Raw genomic sequence first — 18,024 nt, 5'->3', positions numbered from 1 at the left:
AACAGTAGTCAATAGTTTGAAAGGAGATGGCTTTGTTTTATAAAAATGAGTTTATACATTGGCCATTACATCTAATGGTTACCACGGGCGACGCACATCGTCAACTCGCCTCCGCCAATCACAGGACGGGATATTGCAAACGAGCCAATCAGAGGGATCGTTTGTCAATCCAAACAACCGTCCGCTGCACAGACAAAAGTCGAGATTTATCTGGGAAAACATGTCGCTGGTAACTTCGTACGGTGCTAATGAACTACCAACTACTGTTTAATATCTGTTTGACTGGGTGTTCGTTGATTGTAAACACAGTATGAATGTTGTTGTGACGTCTCGGAAGAATGAAAACCCGGGATTCACCGCCGCCGGTCCATGTTCATGTACCGGAGACCACACCTGTACATGTTCATATGAGGAGGAGTCCCAGCAAGACCCCACAGGTTATTAGACTAACGTACAACTTACACTACTTAACTGGAAACACAAATTATCATTTCCTCTGGTCACTTGTTACACGCTGCTATATGTATGGTCATCAAAGATTAAATGTCTCCAATGCATGCGCAACTTTTTTATTATGTAGCTACTGTGTTAAAAACATGTCCTGCCTGATTTCACCTGCACTGATTTGTTTTCATGTTTAGAGTAGCTTTTAAAAATGTCTCTTACTTTTTAAAGACTTTACGCTACATTTAAGGAGTCTGTATTAAATAGACTAAAATTAAGAGGTTGAGGATGCTACAATACTGTAAGATCTATTTGTTTTATCTGTGGATTCCCTCCTTTTTATCTGCAGAATAGGACAAACGATGCCCAGGTGATGGGAAATGGAGGGAGGCCGAAGGTGCGGACGCCATGGATTCCTCCAGGAAGACTGTCCTGCAGAAGAGATGTGAGCTCATACTAGTGGCGTGCCTCTTGGTAGTGTTTATCTCTGCCTACGATGCATGCAAGGAGAGCCAATAATTATGTCGGTGAACAAACAGAATTGAGAAGAAGGGTTGTTCTGGCAGGGGTTTGCTCTCCAAACAGGACAGACAGGTTTATACCTAATACTAAATTTGACTATAATCAGAATAGAATTTAATGACATGTTCCCATGAAATAAAGTTTGCATTATCCCTTTAAAGCTGTCATAGCCTCTTATAGTTTTGTGCGATTGTTAATTTGGAACAGCGACATGCAGAGCAGAAGTTTGACGCCTGTGGGAAAATAAAGACGGTTGTGAATAAGCACCACTGACTACTTTAAATACTTTGCCATCTTTGACTATCAGAAAATATTCCCGTCTGTGATTTGATTGCGGAATTCTGTGCAGATAATTCTTGTTTAATTGTGATCCCTATTGTACATGTTGTTTTGAAACTCTTAAAGTTCAACCTTATTGTGTGTCGGTTCCCTGAACATGAGTCTTGTTTGTTTGTGCATTATGATCAGAGAAGCAGAGTGCAGCATCAGTCAGGAAGTGGAATCAGACATCGGCGGAATGAAGAGGAGCAAGAGGAGGAGGAGCTGGCTGCAGTATCCAAAAACCTCAGTGTCCTTCTCAGGGAGCAAGAAAGCAGTCACAGTCTGAAGAAGTACGAGTCTCTTAAGCAGTCGCACAAGGCTGTACATTTACTTTTGATAATTCGTCTCTTTTTGATGGATATTGTAACAGTTCACATGTAGTCAGTGAGACATCCCATCCAGTGAGTTTCAACACACATCATTTGTTTTTGTCATCAGTGCCTTCTACTGATTTTTTTCAACTTACATCTGAGATGAGGCACAGACACAGATTGTTGAACTGACAGCTGCTAAATACAGACCACAAAACAATACAGTAACATTTGGTAAATTGAACAGGTTGCAGAACATAATGTCAGTATATTAGTCTTCCTTTTTTTTTTTTACCAATAAACTGTTGTACATCTGCTGTAACCTAACCTAACAAAATAACCAAAAAGGATGCAGGCCTATGACATATATGAGCCATGTGATGACAGCTGTATCAAACATTGGTCTATCAGTCTGTGTTTTTTCTTTGTCTTGCTTACAGGTCAGATTCTAAGGGCCACCCACACAGAGGGACAGACACGCTTTTGAGGGCACTCGTAGAAGCAGAAATTGATGGTGTAGCAGTAGCTAATCAGCTCACAGCCCTGAAGGAAATTATCGACAGCTTCGCTAAGGTAAACTTTGCACCAGCGGATCGTTTTGAGTCCACAGTTGGTAAAGGGAATGCCGTGCATTGCATGTTTTAATTCTGTCATTTATCTTTTAGGATAAGCGGCTATCAAAACTGAATGTAGCATCACTTGGGCGGCAGCAGGATTTATTGTTAGAGAAGATAGAGATGTTCGACCACACCAATCACAGCCTGCGCGAACTCCTCAGGGAGTGGAGTGAACATGAGGTACAGGAAGTAGAAGAAAAGTCAAGTAGGGCAAATCATCTTTCGACTGTTATTTGAGTGTTGTGTTGTTGTATCAACAGAGGGAATCACTGATGTGGTCAGAACAGAAAGATGCTATAAAGAAGAGAATGGCAGACAGTGATGCAGAGAACACTGTGAGTCATTATCACCTGGTCGCATGCATGTGTTCATTCATTATTGTCAGCGGTCAGACATTAGAGGAGATTTTTCTGTTTTTCTTCTCCTCTTGCAGCGACTTTTGGCCAAACTCACCAACAAGGAGAAAGAGGTGTCTAAGCTCACTGAACGTTTGGACTTTGAAAAGGTTTGAACTACTACACTGGTGTACACAGCTTGTATTCTGACCAGGCTTAGTAGTAAAAACATTGGTATCTCTCACACAGCCATATACACTGTAACTTCCAGGTGTTGGCAAACAGAAATTCCCCATCAACCTCTTCTCCCCTCTGTCATGTCAGGACAACATGAAGACAGCGGAGGAGCTTTCAAGATTTTTGCACTCAACCCGCGACTATCTGGAGTCTGAGCTGAACAGAAGCGAAGCTGAAAAGGCCCATCTGGCTGCTGAGATTCAGGTCTGTGAACATGAAACACAGTCAAACACACACATCTGTACTGTCAGATGTGAACCAGTTCTTCTCATCAGTCCATTCTAAACAGACAGTAAAACGGGTGCTACTGTCAGTGTTTGAAGGAAATAGACAGTGTCGAAACACATCTCAAACCCTTGCTGCTTTTGGCCAATGGTGTTATGTCTTGCCTTTATCTTTGTTGTGATTGGAAAACAGTTATTCACTACTGCTAGAATGGAGGCTGTGAAATGTTTCAAGCTCAGTGCTTTGTGAAGGACAGCAGTTTAAGCCAGCTTGGCAAAAAGTGTATCAAAACTTTAATGGAAACTTCTCAAGCCTGCTCCTGCTGCATTGTCAACAGTTTGTCCACAATTTGTTGAAATATTAGGACCTTTATTATCATTTAAACTGGATGTGTGAATGTCTCTTTTCTTCTCTGTAAACCAGAGGATGCAGCAGAACCAGGAGCAGCAGCAGGACGAGCTGCAGACTCTGAAGCGGCAGACAGAGAAGGAAAAGGAGGAGCAGGGGCGGCAGGACCATGAGGTGCTCGCCCTGCTGACCCAGCAGGCAGAACAAAGGGAAGAGTCTGCCAGGCAGCTCGCAGTAAAACTTCAGGAGAAGGTCAGTATTCAGAGGTACGCTCACAATGTCTGAAACTCAAAGAGCATCAAGGTAGCTGGCAGAAAAGGGTTCTTTAACTTGGTGTAGCACAAACCATGAAAAAATTACAATGTCTTCTCCAAAAGAGAGTTCCAGGAGAATCCACAGACATCTCCGTGGCTTATCCTGCATGCAAATGAGTTTTCTCACTGGTGGTGGTGTCTTGTCTGATCACACGGTTTTATGCAAATTGAGTTCAAAGGAAGTTCAGCCGGTTTCTTAGTTCAGTAGGAATATTCCAGTGAAACACAAACACCAGATTCTGAGGCGAGGACAGGCTAGCGTAGTGTAGTGGTGTAGTCTCTGCCCACACGATGACTCGAATTTGTACAATACAGACGTGTTGCAGGAATGGATATTTTTCTCTCTGTGGTCGAGTATGTGTGACTTTACTGTGAATCTTGTCTTTAGCTCGAATCTATTTCCTAAACCATAAATGTAATCAAGAAGCGAAATAATTTAAAAAGGCTGCACCATGAACCAAACTGATAAGACAACGTCTGTTTTGTCTAAGGAGTCCCAGTTGGCTCAGGCTCTGTCCACCTCCAGTGACTGGTGCCTCCGCCACTCTAAAGAGGCAGCTGCTAAAGGACAGCTGGAAGAGGAGATTTCCGCTCTCAAACTGTGAGTGCACATTCTGAAGGCATGGGAGACACTGACTTAGTTTGTTGTGTGAAACTGATATTCAGTACAATCATTCCTGTTTACTGACAGAGATGAACAAAATATCATGATTCATGATTTGTAACATGTAAATGTTGTCAGAATTGATGTCTGCACTCCAAATCGTGAAGATATTCATTTAAGTCGCACTCTTCTAGCAGCAGATTAATACTGGTCTTCAATAATGTCAAAATCAAAATAATGATGTAAAATAATGTAATGTAACTTTTTTGATCGCACATTGAAGACGGAGAGATTTTTTTGGAGTAGGTTATAGTTTACATTTCACTGCATTTCAACAGTCTAGAAAACAAAGACATTTCTGTGTAAACTTGGAAAATAATTGAAATATAAATAATTGCTGGGACTGTGATGACAACAAGCTTTGGATCCCCGCTTCTCTCACAGTCATGTGAGTGAGCTGAACTCTCAGCTTCATTCAGTGGAGGAGAGGAGTCGGTTGGAGAGGGAGGAGCTCAGGGATCAGCTACATTGTCTCAGCGCTGAAAGCACTTCTGCCAAGCTGGACAACCAAAGACTCAAGGTACCTTCAGAGAAACAGCAGATCTGAGATTTCCCACAACCTAAAATCAGCCTCATAAACATTTACCAAATTAAAAAGCACTTTATTAATCACATTATACTTTAAAAAAGAAAGCAAGCGTTCTCTTATTTATGATAGCTGAGTGTTCATCAGGTTATCATCATCACATTAACTGCCTTTTTTTAAGACAAGAGAAAATGACACTGACCTTATCTCATGTTTGACTGCTCCTTCTTCTATGGTTTAATCCTCTCTGTCAACTGACAGAAATGTATTTTGGTGGCACTTACTCTAAACATATGTTATATTTAGGGTCAGCTGACATCATCTGAGGAGAAGCTCAGAGGTTTGCATTCTGAAGCCCGTCAGCTGAAATCCTCAATCAAAAAGCAGGAAAACCTGGTGGAGAAATACAAGAAGAAGGTAGAGTCGAACTCAAACTTTTCTAAATGCAAAGGGAATGTACAGACCAACTGATTTTTGTAAGTTTTGGCAATTTGTTGCTGAAATGTACACACATTGCTAAAGGGCTGGTTAATCCAAATCACAAAAATACAAAATATCTGTTCTATCCCTTGCGATGTTTACTTGTGCATTGCTATCTGGTAGAGCTGATAAATGAACAAATATATTTTCTGCACTTCTGAATGATTTCTTTATTCTGGAAAAGTCTTCTCTTCATGGAAACACTACAGACGTTAACTGTTTCTGCTGTGTTTTAGTGACATTCGACTTCTCTGTGCAGGTCCATCAGGCTCGTCTGGAATCTGAGGGTTACTGCCTGAAGCTGGAGATGACACAGAATGAAGCGCGGGAGGTGAAGGTGAGCCTGGAGAGGGAGAAGGAGCAGGTGAGGCGGGAGCTGCTGGGCCGGCTCAGAGAGCTCGAGACGCTGCCCGACAGACTGAGGAGGACCGAGCAGCAACTCAGAGATGTACAGCAGGAGGCCGATGTCCACGAGAGGAGGAACATGGAGCACAACTCCGCCCTCTCTGAAGTCAGACACAAGGTACCTAACTTCAGCTCCATGATAGTAAGAAGAAAGAGAGATGTCTGCAGTCATTCTTTTCACTTGGTTGAGATCCTGGCTACAGATCTACAGTTAGTAGGCTGGTGATGTAGAGCCCAAGGCCACCAGGACATCTCATGGAGGTGGATTTCTGTCATGGCTATCTATCCTGATACTGTGTTCCTCTGCAGGTGGAACAGCAAGGCACTCAGCTGGAGATGCTTCAGCAGAGGAACGTGCTGCTGCAGGAGGAGAACAACATTCTCAAAGAGAAAATTCACAACTTGGAGAGGTACAGACACTTACTGAACTATACTTGTATGCAGTTTTTTGCAGACAGAAGAAAATAAACAAGTTTCCAAACGGCAAACACTGATTTCTGTGTTGTTTTGGCTGTAGAAGGCTGGAGGACATGAAGGTAGAAAACAAAGGGATGTCTCAGGCTCTCTCCTCAAAGGAAGCTAGCGTCCAGTATATTCAACAGCAGCTGGAGGAGAAGACCAGAGAGTGCAGTGTCCTGTCCCGACAGCTACAACAGACTCTTGAGGACGCGCAGAAACAGGTGTGAAACTTTGAAGACACTTCATTTACCTGAACATCAGTGTCCACAGACACACTGAAGATTTGCAGTCCATGTAAGTTAACTGAGGAAAACTTAAACTTGACATCTTTTTCCTCTCTGACCTGCAGGTGGACGACAGCATGCACAGGGTTTTGGCCAAAGAGAGAGCATCCCAGTCTAAAGCCTTGGACCTGCAGAGCCAGCTGAGCCGAGCCAAAACAGAGCAGAGTCAGCTACAGCGAAGCAAGGAGGAGGTACGTCACTGTGTCTGTTCCATTGCCATTCAGCAGTGGAGGAATGTAACTAAGTATAATTACTAAACAACTGTACGTAAGTAGAATTTTGAGGTATTTGAGTTTTACCATTTTTATGCTACTTTATTCTTCTAATACATTTCATAGGGAAATAAATATTGCACTTTAAACACAAACAGCTGTAGTTAATAATTTCTTTTCAGAACAATTAACCTGTAAAACACTCTGATCCGTTTAAAATATCTTATGGCTTCTTACACATTGAACAACATGTATAACGGTATTAGCCCCTAGTTGACATTAAAATTGTACATACATAAACGCATCAATAGAAATATTATATGTTGATTAACATGCTAGAACTGCTGTACACACTTACAAAAAGTGAATATTAAAATCCAATAAATGTTTCTGTGTGTCTATGTTTTCCTTCAGATGGAGCGACGTTTCCAAAGTCAGCTGCAGAACATGAAGGACAGACTGGAGCAGTCAGACTCTACAAACCGCAGCCTGCAGAACTATGTTCATTTTCTAAAAACCTCATATGGAAGCGTGTTTGGTGACTCTTTGCTCGCAAGTTGACCGTGAAACATGACCAGGATTGTGTGAATCCTGGTAGTAGAACTAAATTAAGTTTATTGACAACTAGTTTGACTTGAGAGTATTATATACTATATATGAAATTAATAAAGCTTTTTCTTTTTCAATAAAATGTTTGCCTGAAATATATTTATATTCTTTTGAATAGTTTACGTCCTACAATATTATTGATTCAGATTTCTTTGCTTAAAGAAATATCTTGTAGCTTTCATGAATGTGAATTTGAAATTTGAGCAGATGTATACATTTTTCTTTTTTCATTTTGTTTAATTCCCTAAAAAACATCGACCACTAGGCTTCTTACAGCCAAATTGAACACACACACACACACAAACCTATAGCCAATGATAAATATATATACAGCTATTGTCAACAAAGAGATGACTAAACTATGTTTTTCTTTTCTTATGCCAAAAGCCTTCTACAACTGTGCAAATTCAAGATATTCTTGCTCATACACAAAAATAAAAATGATTGAAGACATAAATTATGAAATTTTCGAAATGACTCGGGTCTGTTTTCAAATCAGCTGTTTGATGCAACAAAATTTTCATTTGAATGTCAACATTTATAATTGGGTTGTCAGGGGAAGCCTGCGGTAGCACAGCAGCATGGACCAGGTAAAACTATTACATGAAATGCATACTGGTGAATCGCTTTTACATTTGTGTTCAATATATATGTATTACTTGATATGAGACTGTAAGTGTGTAAGTAATTGAAGTAGGATGTGGTTAACACAAAGGAGATGTCCGATTTTAAACAAGACGGGCTGCTTGAGGGACGACAAAGATGTGGTGACCCCCATTGTACAACCTGGTCACACATAAATATAAAACTACTTAAAAAGTAAAATAAGTGCGGTTACTACAAGGTTCAGATGTTATTGTCAGCGATGCTCTTGATACAAGACAGCTAAACCACAGAACAACATATAACAGCATGGCCCAGCCCAGAACGTCGTTGCAGTGGGCGGATTGTTTCTCGTCGGATTGTAATTTATGTAACCTCATCCGGCTGTTCAAAAGTTAGCCTAGCGCTACCTCTATCTTCCAGTGTCGTGTTGTCGTTTGGGTTCTGTTTTCTATTCTGTCGTGATGCCATCTGAAAAGCTACGATGGGAAACTTTACAGGCACTAAAAAATTCATCAAAGGCAAATATTTCATACGACCCGTACTGGTCGGAAAGGGGAGAGGTGAGTTAACGCAAGCTAACAAACTCATTAGCTGGCTATGCTAATGGTTAGTTAATGTAAGCAAGGCCAAGCTGTACTGCCTCTTTACTCTTGACAAATTCATTTAATTACGTGACCCTTTAGCTGTTTAACTCCATTATTAAATACGTAATACCTACTTATAGTAAGGAGCACAAGCAAGTTTAAGCACCGTCTTTACTTACTCAACGCTTTCAATGTCGGTTCTCTCTTTCAGCCAGACTCTCGTTTGAGCTAGAGTATAAACCTGTCATGTTTCAGAAGAGTTGTAAGCTTTTCCACATAGGAGACATTTCCCCTCTAAGCCAAATTTCTAGTGCTTTTCCAATTAGCATGAACTCCATAAAATGAGTACAGGTTTATGTAGCAGAACATCTCCCACCCCACCTCTTCAGATTTAAATTGTGATCCCAGGTTGGAAAGTGTATTTAAAGTAGCTGAACTAGCTCTACCGCGAGCATCTACAACATTACAGTTCTACTAGCATGTTGATTAATCGGTATGAAGTCAACATCAGCCATTAAGACACTTTCTTGTAGACAAATTGTTTAAAATTTTGGTAATTTATGTTGGATGTGCTGTACTTTTACTTACTTGAAGAATGAATGAAGTATTTTAATTGTATTGGTACTTATTTGAGTACTTTCTTCTGCTTAATTGTCAGGATGTTTTCTTTATCATAAGGATCTGTGATCATATAAAATCACTGGGCTTATCAGTGTGTGTGCGTTCATCCCCTCTTAAAAACATTTAACATCTTTGCTACATTTAAACATTAAACAAGTTCCATGGGTATGTATGAAGTATGCTTGAGGTTTAATGTGTTTGCTTACTTCCAGGACATTCTGGCAGGTTGCAAAGAGGCCCTCAGCTTGTCATCGCACTCTGGGGTCATATTGCAGCGTCTCAACTCCTCGCCCCTGCAGAAGTCCTGCTTCATGGGCTCCAGCTCCGGAGAGTCCAGTCCTGGCCTCTCTGAGGAGGTGTCCGCCTCAGTTTCCTCTGCAGGATCCATCTCTGACATCAACGCTAAGCACACATCGCTTTTTGCAGCCCGGCCTTCAAGGACCGAGAGTGAGAAGGCAAGTTTCTCATCGTGATGATGTAGATCATGTAGATTTCCTCATGTGTTTGTATGTGAGAAGAAGGCTTGTTGCACTATTTTCTGATATGTTGAAGGAAGAGTTCATGTAATAGTTTTAACAGCTTGATTTGTATGTGGTTGTTAACCTTCACAGAGCAAATGTACCGTATATTTATAAATTTGGAAACAATTTCACAGCAAAATGGCTGTTTTTTTGTACTACCATATTGGTTTCAGAGAGTCAGGGTACATGCTCACTACTCGGTCAGGACATCTAATCTAAATATTAATGTCAGTCTAAAGCCGACACATTTTTTTAAGTATTGCAGTGAATGGTTTTGTGTTAGAGCTGTTATTGAAATTAATTCCATTGATGGGACTGTTTAAAGTTTTAATATTGACTCTCTTCAAGAAATGATTTAACATTTCTGTGGAGCTAGTTGTTAGGCTTTCCTCTGAAAACAGCTGCACAATTTTTCTCATTTTCACTTCATTTCTGACTGTTTTTTTTTTCTCTTCAACATGCTGCAGGCACTTAGTGATGAGGCGATGGATGATGACCCAGAGGCAGATATCAGCCAAGTTTCCAGTCCTGCCTCGCTGCCCGCCATTTCCCTGCTGTCACCCAAAGCCATGGAGACGGCAGGCCTGATTATAAAATTTGAGGAGGGAAAACGAGAAAAGGCCAAGGTCAGATACGATTGTTAATTATCCCACGGGGTCAACTTAATTGCTGTGTAATAAGAAAATGTTGGGTATGTAATGTTTTATACAGATGTACACAGGCTTTAAAATAAAAACTCATGAAGTCACGCGTTATGATATTAGACAATTTTCCCTCAAGTTAATTAAAGATTCTTTACACAACCAACTTAGTCCTACTTTTTTGCAAACAATTCCTCAATGAGTCAAAGTTAATGGCCTTTTTTAAGACTATTTCTTGGTTGTTTTCTACATATGGGCCCTGCTATATGGATAAAACCTGTTTGTTTATATATATATATATATATATATATATATATATATATATATATATATATATATATATATATATATATATATATATATATATATATATATATATATATATATATATATATATATATATATATATATATATATATATATATATATATATATATATATATATATATATATATATATATATACATATATATAAGTGGAATAACCCAGCATGGGAAGCTCTGCAGTCTCACCTGACCTGATCTTAAATCTGTGCTCTCAGATGGCACTGAAACTGCGGCAGGAAATGCAGGAGAAGCTGGTGGCGGAGGTGGCAAGCTCCGAGTCTGAGCAGCTGAAACGCTTTGAGGAGTTCATGGAGCTGAAGCAGAGGCAGGAGTACCAGACCATGAGGGACATGATGGACAGAGAGTAAGAGCCGCTGGCAAGGATTCAAGTCTTATGGTTTTTCAGATTTATGAAATGTTTTATCATCTGGTTTGTCAACTTTCTGCACCGTAGAACTAAAGAGAGCATCGGGCGTCAGGAGAAGCTGAAGGAAGAGCAGCGACACAGAATGAAGGTACGATCATCAGAACACTTGTAGATGTGATGCTGGTGTGATTGACTCTTTGATGTATGAAGAAATACATATTTAGGTCTAGAGGCCAAAGCATTTTCCATTCAACTTGATTAACTTAGGAACTTGTGCTTATCCGTGCTGATATTTAGGAGAGCTCCACAGGTATCTTAACCTGTTAGAGCTTCTAGGAGGTGGAGGTCAGACAAAGAAGTTTCATATAAAATGATATAAATTAGCTTATTAGTTTTGGAAAAGGTGTAAATCTTTGAATGATGTGATACAAATAACAGATCATGCTTTTATCACCGAAACAAATGTCCTCACAACTTATAATGATGAGGAAAATGTAGCTTGAAACTGTGATATTTGAGTTTGTCTGAACCAACAGCCTCGAAAGGAATAAATCAACCTCTTGGAGCTTCATGCCTTCTTCGCCTGTATGGGCGTAAATTAGATCTTCAATTACATTCTTAATGGTCTTGTAAAGTCCTGAAATAAAATAGTTGAAACCTGCAGAAACTTTGAGACACAGACTGTTTAGAACAGCAATGTGACGCCCTATTTTAGGAGTAATCCTTTTCTCCGTGGAGAGTCTGTGTAAGAAGTTTAAAAAATAATCAGGCTCCATTCTGAGTTAGGACTGCTGTGGTCCAAGATTCACGTGTAAGTCAATTTCAGGGATTGATTCTGAGATGCTTGATTAATATGTGGACCTTATTGTTTGTTTACAAGTTTAGAAACTGCATATCCTGTGAAGTATACATGAGTTTTCTTCATCGTCCTCTGCATCAGATCCTCAACCTGCGGCTAAGAGAGGCTGAGCAGCAGCGGGTGCGTGAAGCGGAGCTCGAGCGGCAACGGCAGGCTGAGGGCAGGGAACGACTGCGTAACCTTAACACCATTCAGGAGGAGATCCTGCAGCTCAACCAGCTGCTGGATCTGTCCAGCCAGACCAAAGCTGATCTCCCAGCAGCTAGCCTCAGCTCCCTGAGCACCCGCGGGAACCAGCTGTGCTCCCAGGTGTCTGAAGTGGTGCGAAAGACTGCAGAGGTCAGTTTAACTGATTGGTAAAGTTTAGGTTTGGATCGAGGCTCCTTCCTACACTGACAGGGTAGAAGTCTGGAGTCACTTTGTTTTGTATTTTGTACATCTTGATCTCCGAGGATCATCCCACTCCTCAGACTCTTTGTAACCTTTTCTGCCCTGTCTTCTTCAGGGAGAGTTTCCCAGCATGGATGACATGACCGCGGCCGAGCGTGCCCTCCACGAGATGAGGGCGCTGATCCGGCTGATGCAGGAGGAGGTCGCTAAGACTCAAGAGAAGAAGAAGAAGGAGCAGGAGCAGGAGGAGGAGCACAGGAAGCAGGTGGAGCTGCAGGCACAGCAGGAGGCGCAGAAGAAGGCAGCGCAGTCAGCTATAGAGAAGGCCAAGAGGAAAGGTTAGGGAATTGTTCTGATTGAGAATCATATACTATATACCACACATCAGTATCACCTAGAAGTCTGACATTCCCTTACAGATTTCCTTGTTATATTTTGAAGGTCATGCCAAGAGTTGGGAGGAAATTGTCTAAGTAACCTGTAAGCTGGGATAAATGATGTCAGGTGGCTGTGTGTAACAAAAAACATGAGTTCTATGTCAGTATGTGTTCATATGTGTTCTTCTTGTCTTGTAAAATCGGTCACGGCTCATGTTCTGTTCAGAGGTCCAAGTATCACAGAATGCATTTTGCACCAACCAGCAATGATGGTGGGGATTGTGAGTGCAGCTTAAAACTGTTATGTTTTATCCTGAGACTGCTGTTATGTAATTTCATTAAGATTTGATATTTTTCAGGCAGGAAAGTAATCTTTTAGAATGTTAATCAGTGTTTTACTCTGTGATATAATTCCTTTTAGAGGTTGTTGCTCTCACATTAGTTTTTTGATCGGAAAGTACAACAGCACTGACACTATGGTCCTTTTTTATGCATAGTTATCACCACAGTTCAGTTAAAATGAGTAAATGTATAGCTTTTAAAAACAATTTTTGCTTATTGTCCATCAGGGCTACAAAACAGCGCTGAAGACAGCACACTGAAATGGTACAAGGAGCTGCAGGAGTCGGCTGCTCAGTGCGCTCAGTCCATCGAACAACTCAGCACCACAAAAGATGCTCAGGTGAGTGTGTGATTCTGTCCTTGAATGTTTAAAATCCTAGCTGTTATATTGCAGGCAAAGAGCAGGAGTTTCTCCACATGAGGGTCGAGCAATACAAGAACTTTGCCAAAATACAATCCAGTCTGAATATGGGACAGTTTTTCTATATAAATCGGAAGTATTAAGGTTCAATAACCAGCCATGATATTTAAGCACTGATGGTGAAACTTCCTTAACATTTTCAGCATTCACTTGTGGGCAGAAATCTGTAAAGGTGATTTCATGTCTCTTCTCTGGACTCAGATAAAGAAGCTGAAGCTGGAGCTCCAGAAAGCCGCCACCATCCCCGTCAGCCAAATCTCAAGCAACTCTGGATCGCAGCTGCGAGAAATCTTCGACAAGATCGACAAGCTGCTGTCGGGAAAGGCAGTAGTGTCAGGGGGGAGGTCTGTCTCCACCTCTCACCATCCACAGGGCCTTGACTTCGTCAGCTATAAACTAGCTGAGAAGTTTGTGGTGAGTCCAGATGGTGCAGTTTGATATATCATCCCAGAAACTCTTGAAAAAATCACAAGGCAGTATCATTAAGGAAAATGTTAAAATATTAGTCATTATCATTAATTTAAAAATGTCATGGTGTAGCATTACAGTTGGCATTAGTGCTGCAATGATTGTCATTTATTGAGCAAAAAAAAACAAACGTGGACTTGCTGATTGATTCATTTTTATATCACTGTTAATGGGAAATTTGTTTGTTTTTTTATTATCGGTAGAAAAGAAATCAACTAATATAAACTTTTTTTTAGAAACAAGGAGAAGAGGAGGTTGCATCCCACCACGAAGCTGCCTTCCCTATCGCTGTCGTGGCCTCTGGCATCTGGGAGCTGCACCCTCGAGTGGGAGAGTTCATCCTGGCCCACCTGCACACCAAATGTCCATACGCAGTCCCACACTACCCGCCAATGAAGGAAGGCACAACAGTGGAAGATTATCAGAGGTCTGAGAGACAGTCACATGTCACTCCTCTTTTACTCAGTTATTATGTTTGATCAATCACAAAAACAGTAAAGTATACAGATTTGCGTCACGTGTTTTATCCTCCACTCATCAGGATTCTTGGTTACCGTGTGCACGACTCCGGGGTGGAAGGTCAGGACAGTTTCCTCAAGAGGATGTCGGGGATGATTCGTCTCTACGCTGCCATTATCCAGCTGAGGTGGCCCTACGGCTCCAAGCAGGGGGTACAAACTGTCCCTGTTTGTTTGTTTGTTTGTTTGTTTGTTTGTTTGTTTGTTTGTTTGTTTGTTTGTTTGTTTGTTTGGGTGGTTGGTTGGTTGGTTCCAAGCACCATTTAAAAATGTACTTAACCATCTTTATAACTTTGACTTGTATACCTTTATGTTTTTCAGTCTGCTCCTCACGGTCTGAACCACGGCTGGCGCTGGTTGGCTCAGATGCTCAACATGGAGCCTCTGGCAGACATCACGGCTACCCTGCTGTTCGACTTTCTTGAGGTGAGTCTTGTGCCTATTTTAGAACGGCTCTCTATGTATCATCCAAGGAAATTGCAGTTGGTGCATCTCTATCTGTTTATTGATTTGTCTTGAGTTAAGTAATGCTATGATCAGTGTGGGTTAATATTCAGAGCTACTTCACTCACTGAGAGGGAGTGAGATTGTCTCTGCTCTTGTCACTCTTAAAGCCTGTGTTCAGTGAAAGCAGCTGTGGGTCCAAGTGCGTGTTCAACATGTGAACTTCACTATTGTCTTTTTGTTTGTGTGTCCTTCAGGTCTGTGGTCATGCTTTGATGAGACAGTATCAGGTTCAGTTCTGGAAGCTCATCCTGCTCCTTAAAGATGAATACTTCCAGAGGTACACACTCATTTTAGATTCAAAGCATGTTGAGTGTTTCTCCAGCAGTTTAACTTCATTCTGATGATGATGTGTTGAGTGTGTCTCTCTGCTGTCTCCAGAATTGAAGCGGTGACCACCACTGGACAGATGGGCTCGGTCATCAGACTCAAACAATTTCTAGAGGTAACTCAAACCACACTCTACAGCCAAAACTCCTACAATTTCTGTACCCTTGTTGAGGTTCAGAGGGTCACAGGCTTGTTACTCGCACTAGTTTTATTCAAACAAGAGAGGCAACGTTACTTTGCGCACTCCTAAGCAAGAAATAAAAGGTGCAGACAGTCCGTTTGTGCAACAAAGTTCAGTTTTATTTATATCACAGCAGTTTCTGTGAAGATGACAGTTTTAGACACAACGTCTAAAAGGCTTCTCCAGAAGTGATGGGCGGATAAAGCCTTCTTTATATTTGTGCTGAAAAAAGCTTCAAAGATTCAGGGCTTCAAACGCAGCTGCACACTGACGTCTGGGGACTTTGAAAACTTTTGATAGCAACGCACCACAACACCTCTCTGATTTTAGTAGTTTTACTTCCATATGTAAGCAAGAAATATCTGACAAGCCTGTGTGTTTCAGAAGCACTGCATTAAATCTACTTGTTTTGTTTTGTTTTGTGTGAATTGACATTATGCAGACATTTTCTCTTCTCATCTGTCCATACTAACACAACTGAAAATGCATATTCCCATGGCCACTCACATACACTGAGAATGCACGTGCACTCATAAACAGGAAGACGAGGCAGGGATACTGGAAAGTGCTGTTCTGTCAGCAAAACATTGCAGGCAGCCGTTTGTATTGTCATATAAAATCCATTCCATCAACATACAAACTCAAATACTCCAATATCATAACGGATACTCAGAGTTAATTTTTGCCAATGGTTTTTTAACACTGATTACCGTCTCCGTCATCATCTGAAGGCCAAGAAGGCTTAATTATAGGAAATACCCGTGTATGTGTGGACAGGGCCTGTGTCTGTCTTTAATCATTTTCAAAGCTGCACTGTGTTGTTTTGAGGAAGACATTTTAATTGGATGAGAAAGATTTTTAATTGACAATTTTTTTATTTCATTTTTTTTTATTTGTTTAACACGCTAAATAAAAAAACTCGCTTTGTTTTTCATGACTGAATAACTAAATAAACAATCCAGCCTTAAAGGACAACTCGGTTTCATACTGTTATACTTTGTTTATTGTGGCGGACCCTGCCACCTTTCAAGCTTCAAACAATGTTCTGGGGACCTTATTTTCCTCTGACTTGATAACTTATTCAGTTATGGAAAAAAAAATAGTATTATTACCTCATTTAAATTGTGACTTTGAATTTCTTGTCCAAAACTACACAGTGCCCCTTTTAAGGAGTCAGGTTCAGCTTTGCTGTTATACAATTAAGAATTAAATATTGAAATGCAGTTATAGCCCCCTGAATGCTACATATGCAGAAAACAGGTGTTAATAGAGTAGGCAATAAAGACCAAGGTAATGAAACAAAAAAGAAACAAATTCAATTATATTTAATAGAAGAATGTATTTGCATGTTTATTTGCAATTTATAAAGTACGTCGATTAGTTTTAACGATCTCAATCTTTGTTTCATTGATTTATTGTCTCCCACCTGTAGACGTCACTGCGGAACCGCCAGATCAATCCGCCCAAAGGCCAGCTGAGCTCTGGGTTCTGGAGGACGTGATGGGGGAAGATGGATGTTGCTGCATGATGTAGTTTAGGACTGAATAAAGACGGGACTTGGTCTGATGCTGGGAAACTGTGCGTTCTGTGGCCGGAGGGAGACGAGGGGAAAAAAAATCAAAGCTTTGGTTGTCACATCCGTTTCAGCCAGTAGTAGTCCAGCCTCTGAATAAGTTCAAGAGTAAAAATTGAAGAGTTTTGGAAACTGTTTTGAACGGGCTAACATCAGGATTTTTATTGCTGGATTCCTTGAAACAATGGAGGGAGCACTTCTTGAGAACATCGTCTCACCAACACTTCCATCCTCCCAACATCCGTTCAGTCTGTTTTCTAGGTGTCGTTGTTCAAACACTGAACGTTTTCTGCTTCTTAACAGCTTTAAAATATACAGGACTTCATCATTTATGTACTTTTGTAAAGTGCCTGAGGCTGAATTGTACAAGTTAATAAGTTCTCCAGCGTTGAAAGACGATAATATGGAGCTGTTTTGTTTATGTTGTAATCCTTGTAGGTCTTAAAGCTCTTGTTCACCACAGGATCACTGCGGTTCGTGTTTTTATCAAGTCGCTGTTCAAATCAAAAGCATGTTGAATCATTTGAAATCTTGCTATTTATTTCAATTTTTTTAATAAATCCACCATGTGGAACAAAGATTTGTAGTCTGATGAACTGTCAGTTTAATCATTGTGAAGGACACTATCCCAGACTTAGAGATATGCTGAGAAACACAAATGATTTTGTCTTCATGTTGAAACAGAAATCTTTCTCGTGCTTCAAAGTGGAACACTGTGTGCTTTTTGTTCCTGCAGTCATTTTGGAGGTGTTTTCTTAATATTATGTATAACCTCAATGAATGTAATCCATAAACCAAATGTCTGAAATAAAATCTCATCAGCATTTTATTGGAAATGTGTTTGGTTTTTTTTGGCCTTTCTGAAAAGCAAATTTCATTTTTTCAAGAAGAAAAAATGAATCCGAAACTTCAAATCTCGAGAGGAGCAGAAGTTGATTGGCAGAAACAATTTGTCAGGTAAAAATGACTCGGTTTAGGCTTCTGAAATGTGCGGATTCTTGGCATTTTTGTGTTTGTGCCATTTTAAATGAAACATCTTTGGTTTTTGGACTGATGGTCGACAGTGGTGCAAGTCCTCACAT

General features: G+C 40.5%; 2 protein-coding genes across 3 annotated transcripts; both read left to right on the top strand.

Moving 5' to 3' along the window:
- Positions 1–150: 150 nt before the first annotated feature.
- odf2b (outer dense fiber of sperm tails 2b) lies at positions 151–7,412 on the top strand. Its single transcript, XM_030417007.1, has 17 exons — positions 151–437; positions 794–889; positions 1,435–1,577; positions 2,039–2,171; positions 2,264–2,395; positions 2,476–2,550; positions 2,649–2,720; positions 2,875–2,991; positions 3,436–3,612; positions 4,166–4,275; positions 4,723–4,858; positions 5,171–5,281; positions 5,604–5,867; positions 6,059–6,159; positions 6,267–6,429; positions 6,558–6,683; positions 7,119–7,412. The coding sequence occupies exons 1-17, from the start codon at positions 339–341 to the stop codon at positions 7,263–7,265; spliced, it is 2,202 nt and encodes a 733-aa protein (XP_030272867.1). The 5' UTR covers positions 151–338; the 3' UTR covers positions 7,266–7,412.
- Positions 7,413–7,838: 426 nt separating this feature from the next.
- On the top strand, positions 7,839–17,778 carry gle1 (GLE1 RNA export mediator). Of its 2 annotated transcripts, none has more exons than XM_030417009.1 (15): positions 7,839–7,903; positions 9,337–9,579; positions 10,113–10,271; positions 10,828–10,976; positions 11,067–11,127; positions 11,920–12,177; positions 12,344–12,566; positions 13,175–13,287; positions 13,570–13,782; positions 14,073–14,263; positions 14,378–14,507; positions 14,676–14,780; positions 15,056–15,138; positions 15,240–15,303; positions 16,802–17,778. In XM_030417009.1, exons 1-15 carry the CDS (start codon positions 7,895–7,897, stop codon positions 16,868–16,870), a joined length of 2,070 nt encoding a protein of 689 aa, XP_030272869.1. In that variant the 5' UTR covers positions 7,839–7,894; the 3' UTR covers positions 16,871–17,778. The 2 variants fall into 2 exon arrangements, with proteins under 2 accessions (XP_030272869.1, XP_030272868.1); XM_030417008.1 differs by lacking the exon at positions 7,839–7,903 and adding an exon at positions 8,259–8,479.
- Positions 17,779–18,024: the final 246 nt, after the last annotated feature.

The sequence above is a fragment of the Sparus aurata genome, chromosome 5 (assembly GCF_900880675.1).
Source record: "Sparus aurata chromosome 5, fSpaAur1.1, whole genome shotgun sequence".
Taxonomy (NCBI): Eukaryota; Metazoa; Chordata; class Actinopteri; order Spariformes; family Sparidae; genus Sparus; species Sparus aurata.
Note: the sequence above shows the minus strand (reverse complement) of the source record. Positions and strands in the feature narration are given on the sequence as shown.